At 53.6% G+C, this 8,199-nt stretch overlaps 1 protein-coding gene across 1 annotated transcript in view; it reads right to left on the reverse strand.

Annotated features, from left to right (window-relative positions):
- The window catches only part of MAN1C1 (mannosidase, alpha, class 1C, member 1), a 42,658-nt gene extending 34,667 nt beyond the window's left edge, over nucleotides 1-7,991 (reverse strand). Inside the window, exons 1-2 of the mRNA XM_417735.7 lie at nucleotides 7,719-7,991; nucleotides 6,422-7,328 (exon numbers count right to left, since the gene is read on the reverse strand). Coding sequence (XP_417735.4) covers nucleotides 6,422-6,952 — 531 coding nt within the window. The 5' untranslated portion in view covers nucleotides 6,953-7,328; nucleotides 7,719-7,991. The remainder of the gene's footprint in view (nucleotides 1-6,421; nucleotides 7,329-7,718) is intronic.
- Nucleotides 7,992-8,199: the final 208 nt, after the last annotated feature.

The raw sequence follows: 8,199 nt of genomic DNA on the forward strand, positions 1-8,199 counted from the left end.
GTGCGACCACAACAGGCATGTTTTGTTGGTATGGAATATAACTGCCACCAGAATGAATGAAGGGGGCCGGAATCTGTGCATAAATCTGCCCCTGAGCCATACTGAAGTCAGTCAATAAAGCCTTCCTTGCCCACAGCAAAAATATCCATATAGTCGCTATGGAGCACGGCTATGAAAATTACAGTGCACCAGAAGGCTCTGAAATCAGCAGCCCAGAGCTTTAGTGCAGCTGAAGCCAACGTTTCCAAAGTGTTTTCATATGTAAAAAGGGAAGCCCACCCTCACAATTAAACAGATCCTCTCCCGGGAAGAGGAGACTCTCAGCCTGGGACACAACAAAACGCTTCTGGACAGGAGGGAGGTGGAGGTCAGCATAGGGAGCCAGGTGATGGATGAGGAGCTACGAGATATGGTTTGGTGGCCTGTGGTAGCAATGGTAATGGGAGGACGGTTGGACCAGGTGATCCTATATGTCCTTTCCAACCGTGAGATTCTAAGATTCTATGTGATAAACAGAACTGATTTACACCACAGCTTGAAGTGCAGTCTTAGCCAACGACAATCTGAAACAACTGAACCTCTCACATCTTTTAATCAGGAAACGCAAATCACAGCTTTGAATGGAGCTTTGATCCACGCTCTAAGAAAGGAGTCCTTCTACACTGGGGGGAGGAAAAAAAAAAACCAAAGGTTAGCACAGTCACAGGTTTCACTCAATGGCTCAACACACATTTCATTCTTTCCATTTCAGGACCAAGTATTTGATCTTTCCTCCCAGCACCGCAAACTGTGAATTGCTTGACACGTGAATGAGTCAGGAGCCCAAAAAGCACAGAGTCATAAGCAGATGAGAGAGTTGAAGGAGGAAAGAAAAAAACCAAAGAGTAAAGACAACCAAGAGGTACCCTGCATCACTGCACACGATCTTCTGCATTGGCAGAACTGACACAGGGAGCAGAAATGTGTTTGAAAACTGTCTTCGTCTCAGCCCAACCACTGGAAATAGGAGAGAAGGGGGAAGTGCAGAGCTGCTGGCACACCTGGTGCTGTATCTCACTATGGGATGGCTTAACAGGAGAGACTGGGAGGAGGGGTTGAGTTTCACCATCTCTTGCTTGTTCACCTGCTGTCCATCTGTCTTTGCAGTCCTTGCTCAGAGGGACAGATTGAAGTGTTGCTGTCCCCTTCCCCTTTGAAGAGCTACTTGTGATTAGAACTTCTGAAGAGAGGAACAGAGCAATTCTTAAGCATTAAGTAGTCAGTGGAGATTAGTTCAATGATTTATCAAAGCTAATAGCTAATAAAACGTACGAGGAAGTCAGTCTCAGCCTTCCTATAGCCTCTTGTACAAAAGTACTTGCAGAAATTCTTGAACCACGGCATCAAGTTTATTAGCCAGAAGCTGATAAACTCCTTCAAGAGACCCTCAGTCAACAATAAATCACACAAATGAGCTTGCAAGGACTGGGTCTTTAATAGAAACGGAGTTGGTGGTGTGGATGTTAGAATGCTGCTGGCAGGATGAAGAGGACCCACTTTGACATAGCCTCCCATCACCAGAGGGACCAGGACTTGGCCCCAGCACCATTCCAACACTGCCTCAGACAGCTGTCACATGAGCATCATTAACCCAGCAGGCAACGACTTCCTGGTCGATGGAAGGCTCACAACACTCAGAACAAATGTCTGATACATAAGATAATCAAACACGATTAAGGCATTTCAGGACTGAGGAATCTTAACGTGGTAAGTAAGGCCTTCAAGAAAGCCAAAACAGCACCAAAAAAAATCACGTTAATGCAATTAGAGAAATCAACCTGTTCTGAAGCACAGCTTGCACAGACACTATTATGGCTCCAACTCTAAGCACAGGCTGCTCAGAGCCATCCTGCTCCATAAATGTGTGGGAGTTCGGTCACTGATTGCTGCAGCAAGCAGATGCTCTTAGAGAGGAGACGTCCTCTGGGAGGTACTGACCATACAGCCTCACTCCATGCAAGTATGCAAGTGCTGCTGGTGCAAGAAATGCTGTAGAATTTCTGAATCTCTTCCATCAATTACTCTTTGCAGCTTTCCTCTCGCATCACTCTACATGCTAATAACCAAAAGGAAAAGCACAGCAGCTGAAGGAGCACCTGACAGCAACACATTGCCCTCTTTTACGTTCTTTGGTGGTGAAGAACGGAGCGCTCCTCAGGACTGTCAGAACCACACAACGGGAAGGCAGCAAACCAACAGCAAATCACTTTGCACCAAAATCCAAGTCCTGAGAACGTTGCTATTTTTGTCAGTTACCTCTAGTGACAAACTGTCAAGATATTTGCATTTAGAAGACTGATCTACCTTAGTATGTGCCTGCTAATCTGCAGTGATGTAGAATAACTGCGTGCATGGGCTCTGACAGCCTTCTCTCCCCTGGGATCTGATTATCAAAAGCAAACACATCTTTAGAGCAGCGTTAAAAGAGGCCAGCAGACAGCAAGGGGAGGCAAAGGCAGGTGGAGACAAGAGGAAAAGCCAGGATGAAAGGAATTGCTGCGTAAAACAAATGGGTTTCAGTGCTACCAATCCTGGAGGATAATGAGGCGTGTGTCAAACCTCAGAGCACTACTCCAGGGGAGGAGCAGGGAAACTGACTGAATTTGGCATATCCCCCTATTTAAAAGGGACAAAGGACAGTGGCAGGCCCTTTTGTACCTGAAGAGTAAAAGAACCATCGAGTCTACTTCACCACTCACGTTTTTTCCTCCATCCTCATGTCTGGAAGAAGGCCAGCTTGTTCCACCTCATCCACGGACACTTTCTGGTCCAGCTGCTTGCAGTGGTTGCTCTTAAGCACTAGATGGTATTAACAGGGTTGGTATAAAAATACTTTACAGTAATGCTGTTCTCTCTCCCCACTGCTTCCTCACCTATGAGACGCACAGGAGCACGACTGCGGGAAGCAGCCTGTTCTGCTTCATCCATCATCAGCAAAACTGTCAGCTCAGCTCCAACAGCAAAACCTTTATTACTTGTTATGATGCGAAAGGCAGAAACCACACAGTATGATTTTCCCAGATCTGAGGCCGAGTTTGCAGTAGCAGCAGTTGGAGGGGAAATCGTTCTGACTTTTCACTGAAGCAATTTGATCTGAAAATTGTTGAGAGTGAATAAATATGGAATCCCACTGTGGCGTTTTTGCAGTCGCTTTCTGACTACAAACAGCCTGTTGTTGTTGTTGTCTTTTGAATACCAGTTATTAGCTGCTTTTTGGCACGTGCTATTGACACGTATGACATACTATTCCCCCTGAAGCCATGCACGACTGATTGCACAACTAATACATTTGCAGGCATCAGTTCAAGAGGTGAATAATCAAAGGCCTCTTTAAAGTTTCCCTGCCTCCAATGTGGGGAGATGGTTATGTGCTCCTATTGAAGTTCTGTGCAAGAAGTCTGAGTGCCCACCATGCTCAGCTGCCCACAGTAACACACAGCTGCACCTCCCAGGCAATCCTCCAGCTGACCAACGACCTCTTGGAGAAAACAGCCTATGCAACACAGGTGCTTTTGTTTTCCTTCTCAGGAAAACAGCTGCTCATCGATGCCACACTTGTTTTTAACAAGACAAATTGAACCTAAGAAGCACTCTGCTAAGTTACCCTCCAGTGCAAATGAGAACACTTGCACGCACATGTCAGCTCAGCTAATTGCAGTACTTTCTCCTAACAGGCTTCAGCACCTCATTTAAACTTACTAATCTACTTCCTCACCATTCTGTACGACTATTAAAACACAGCACTCAAAGCACGGAGTCAAAGAGGATACGTACCCCCTATTCAGACTCAATCTGCAGACAGCTCTGCTGCTCCTGCTGCTGCCTAGAGCTCTCCCAGACAGCAGCCAAGCAGAAGATGCTGCAGAGGTGAATTTTACACTCCAGACAGCATTATATTTTAAGCAGAAGAAAATCTAGCAGTAACACATTCGTTGGCAGTTTACACATAGCCTCAACACTACAACCACATCCTCTTCTTTGGTAGAGCACCAAGAAGTTTAGCTGTGGGGTGGTGAGGAGGACATTCTTGAATCACGCCATTATCCAGGTTGGAAAAGACCCTTAAGATCATCAAATCCAACCATCACCCAATGCTACCCAGTCTGTTAAACCATATCCCTGAACACCACGGCCACACATCTCTTGGGTGGGCTCCAGTACCTCTCTGGGCAGCCTGTTCCAACACCTGAGCACCCATTCTGCAAAGAAATCCTTCCCGATACCCAAAGCAAACCTCCCCTGATGCAATCTCAGGCTGTTTCCTTGGGTCTTGCCAAATGAGAAAAGGGACCAAACCTCTCCTTGCTACAGTACTGATGAATTCCCAGGACCTCTCCTTGCGTCACAGCTTTGTGCCTGTCCATGATTTTGATTTATAACAACATGTTCTGGAGACGGTAACCTAACGTGTGCTTTTTTTGCCATCAATTACCCTGCCCCTCCAACACAGAACTGCTCTTCCAGCAAGCTGGACACATTTCCTGCATATTTCCTGTGCCCAAAGCTTCATCATCACATTTCATTTCCTCCTGAAGAAACACTATCAGAATACCTTTAATCACTGAGTTTTTATCTTAATCACATGTGTGCGTGGCCGCACTCTTCAGTTCAACGGACTAGAATAACCTGATGGAAGTTTTCAGTAGCCTTATGCCTGTTCATCTCAAGCCAGAATGGGAGTGCTGGAATTGGATATCGGTAAGGAATCTACAGAGGAAAGAGAAACAGAAACAAGCATGCATTTATCACTTCCTTTTTTTTCCCCCAACTGTGGTGAAAAAAAATGGAATCTATAGTTCTTGGTTAACTGGGTCACGGATTGCAGTGCAATGTCTGTAAGGCTGCCAGGCTTTTACGCACCAAATGTGGGCACGGGGCCAAGCTCTCCCCTCCATCACACCCACGTCACCCTGCTGACGATGGCACCAGCCTCGTCGGGGTCTGAACGACCACCAAGCAGTGCCCTGAGGACAACAACACCTGTACCAAGCGACAGAACAGCCTACAGGACAGTCAGCCTCAAGCCTTATTGAATCACAGAACGTCTGAGGTTGGAGGGAACCTTAAAGATCATCCAATTCCAACCCCTGCCATGGGCTGGGTGCACCCCACCAGCTCAGGCTGCCCAGGATCCCATCCAACGTGGCCTTGAGTGCCTCTGGGATGGGGCATCCACAGCTCTGGGTAGCAGTGCCAGTGCCTCACCGTCCTCTAAGTAAGGAATTTCTTCCTAACATCTAACCAAAATCTCCCCTCTTTCAGTTTAAAGCCATTCTCACTTGTCCTGTCACTGCCAGACTGTGTAAGTCAGTCTCCCTCCTGCTTGTACTCCTTCCAGCGTTGAAGAGGCCACAGCGACGTCTCCCTACAGCCTCCTCCAAGCTAAACAAGCCCAACTTCCTCAGCCCAACTCCCTCAGCCTTCCTTCATAGGAGGTGCTCCAGCCCTCTGATCATCTTCCTGGCATCCTCTGGACCCACTCCAACAGCTCCATATCCCTCCTGTGCTGGGGGCCCAGAAATGGGTGCAGTACTGCAGATGGGGCCTCACGAGGGCAGAGCAGAGGGTAAATCCCCCCCCTGCCCACTGCCACCCCTCTGCTGACGCAGCTCAGAGTACTGTCAGCCTTCCGGGCTGCAAGCACACACTGCTGGCTCACATCCAGCTTTCCCCCCACCAGAACCCCCCCATCCTTCTCCGCAGGGCTGCTCTCAAGGAGCTCATCTCCCAGTAAAGCCTCCTCTCCGTGACCACGAAGGCACATCCATCTGTACATCCCCACAGCCGGGCACAGTTCCATCATCTCCCACCAGCTTTCACGTTTTCAAACACCACATCTCGGGTGGGAACCTCTTCAACAACCACACAGGCATGTTTCATTTTTCCCCCTGAATAACACTACAGCTTGAAATCTCCCTTTTGCCTGAATTCAGTGCTTTCCAGCCCCACGCTATTACTCTACCCTAAGACCGAGAGGTGTGCGTGTGTATGCAAACATCACACCTGCCAACATGCCACGGGAGCAGCCCACGGGCAGAGGTGCTCCCTTAACTCATCATCCTCCCTGGATGGAGGTAGGGAAGAAGGAAGAAGGGAGAGGTGAGGAGATGGGGCATGGATTTGGAACTGCAAGGAAACGAGATGTGAGGAGTGCGGGCTGACAAGGGGCGATTAGGAGAGGACTGTGAGGGGATGGATGGAGTGACTGAGAGGGGCAGGGCTGTGAGTGGGACAACACAGCTGTGAGGTGAGGAGGAGGGGGAGGAAGGCTGTGAGGGTGCCCATGGAGGGGGGACGAGGGGAAGGAGCCAGCACAGGGCTATGAGGTGAGGGCAGGGCTGGGGTATGAGGCTGCGAGGAGGGCGGTTCGTTCGGTCCTCACCTCTTTGATCTTCATCTTTCGGGCTCGGGTATCGGGGTCCTGGTCGGGCCGCCCGCCCCGCACCGGGTGCCGAAGGCTTTGGCGGAACCGCTCGTAGTCGAAGTGGAACGGAGCTCTGGACTCGCGGGGAGCCCCGGTGCCGACCTCGGCCGGGCGTTCGCCATCGGGTCCCTGCGGGCGGGATGCCGGGGCCGTGTGTGCCGCCGGGGCGGCGTTGCGGGCGCGGAGCTTCTCCCGAAGGCGGCGCGGGGCGGCGGGGCTGGCGTGGCGGGGCTCGGCGGCGGCGGGCGGGCTGCGGGGCAGCTCGGTGTCCCGCGTGGATGACGACGATGAGGAGGAGGACGAAGAGGTGGCCCGGCGGGGCAGGAAGAGGCGTTTGAAACGAGAAGAGTCAGGCAGGAGGAAAAGGGCCCCGAAACACAGCGTGAGCAGGCCCGAGAGGAAGAGCAGGAAAAGGAACTTCTGCGGCAGCCGCAGCCCCAACGCCGCCGGCCAGCCCGGCATCCCCGGCAGCTTCCGCGGCAGCACCATGGGGCGGCGGATCGCGGCCGACGGGTGGGACCCTCCGCCACCACCACCGCCGCCGCCGCAGCGAAGGGCTCAGGGACGCGGCGCCGCCTTCACGGGGCCGCACGTGGGTGGGTGCGGGGAGCGATGCGCCGCGGGGCTCCGCCGCTGCCCTGAGGTCCTGCGGGCCGGCGGGCGCTGCGGGGAGGGGCGGCGGCGCTGCCCGAGAGGTCGGCGGGGCGCGGAGCGGCGGCTCAGGGTCCCCCCGCCCGGCATGAAGGCGGCGGGCAGCGCATCCCGGGGCGGGCGCCGGACGGCGGCTTCCAGGCTCGGCTCACGGAGAGGTGCCGGGCAGGCGCGATCCCGTCCGTTCAGGCGGTGGGTTCATGCTGCGGCATTTCTGCGGGGAGGAGAGGGGGAAGAGCGTAAGAGCGCGTTATTTCCACGGAGGAGCTGCAGCCCCCCCGGCTGTTCCCCCACCCTCCAGCCGCACCGCTTCGTTTTCGCCCCGTCCCTCCGGGTTTCCCAGCAGCCGTCGGATCGCTCGGCTCTGGCGGCCCGGCTGGGATCTCCGGGCGTTTTGTTTTGCTCAAACAGATCCCGGCGCATCACCGCTCTCCCACACCTCTGCTCGCCGTTACTCACATCCCTTCGCTCCCCATTCAGGTCTACGGGAAAAGCTTAACTTTCAGACCACGAAAGCAAGCAGGAGCGCTTCCAAAACGCGTTTTAAAGCCTCGCATCGCAGTGCTTTCCCCGGGGCGCCCCGCTCCCAGCCCCGCTCACTCACCGCTCCGACAGATCCGAGTGACAGCGAGCGCAGCCCCGCCGCTGTCAGTACCGACGGGCGCCGTTACATCAAGAGGAGGCACGGGGCAGCGCCCGCCCGCCGCTCACAGCGGGAGCCCCGCTCTCCCATCGCTCAGGAAGGATCTAACCGCATCGAGCCGCTCGGGGGGACTTTTCTCGCCCCGTCCCCGCCGAGGAGCTCCGCCGTGCTGAGCCGCACAGCACCGCACGCCGCCACCGCCGCTCACTGCGACAGCTCCCGCAGCCCCGCCCCTCCTCCCGCCCGCGCCCTCGGTCACCGCGCCAGCCCAACGGCCATTCGGGAGGCGGCCAATCAGCAGCCCGTATCCTGCCCGCCGTGACGTTAGCCCCGCCCACCGCCTCACCCCGCCCTCGCTTGCTATTGGTTAACGGGTGCAGCTTGGCCTCGCCCATTGGTTCTTCTGAACGTCAGGAAAGCCGGGAGGCCCGCCTGCTTGTTT

This window comes from Gallus gallus, chromosome 23, assembly GCF_016699485.2.
Source record: "Gallus gallus isolate bGalGal1 chromosome 23, bGalGal1.mat.broiler.GRCg7b, whole genome shotgun sequence".
Taxonomy (NCBI): Eukaryota; Metazoa; Chordata; class Aves; order Galliformes; family Phasianidae; genus Gallus; species Gallus gallus.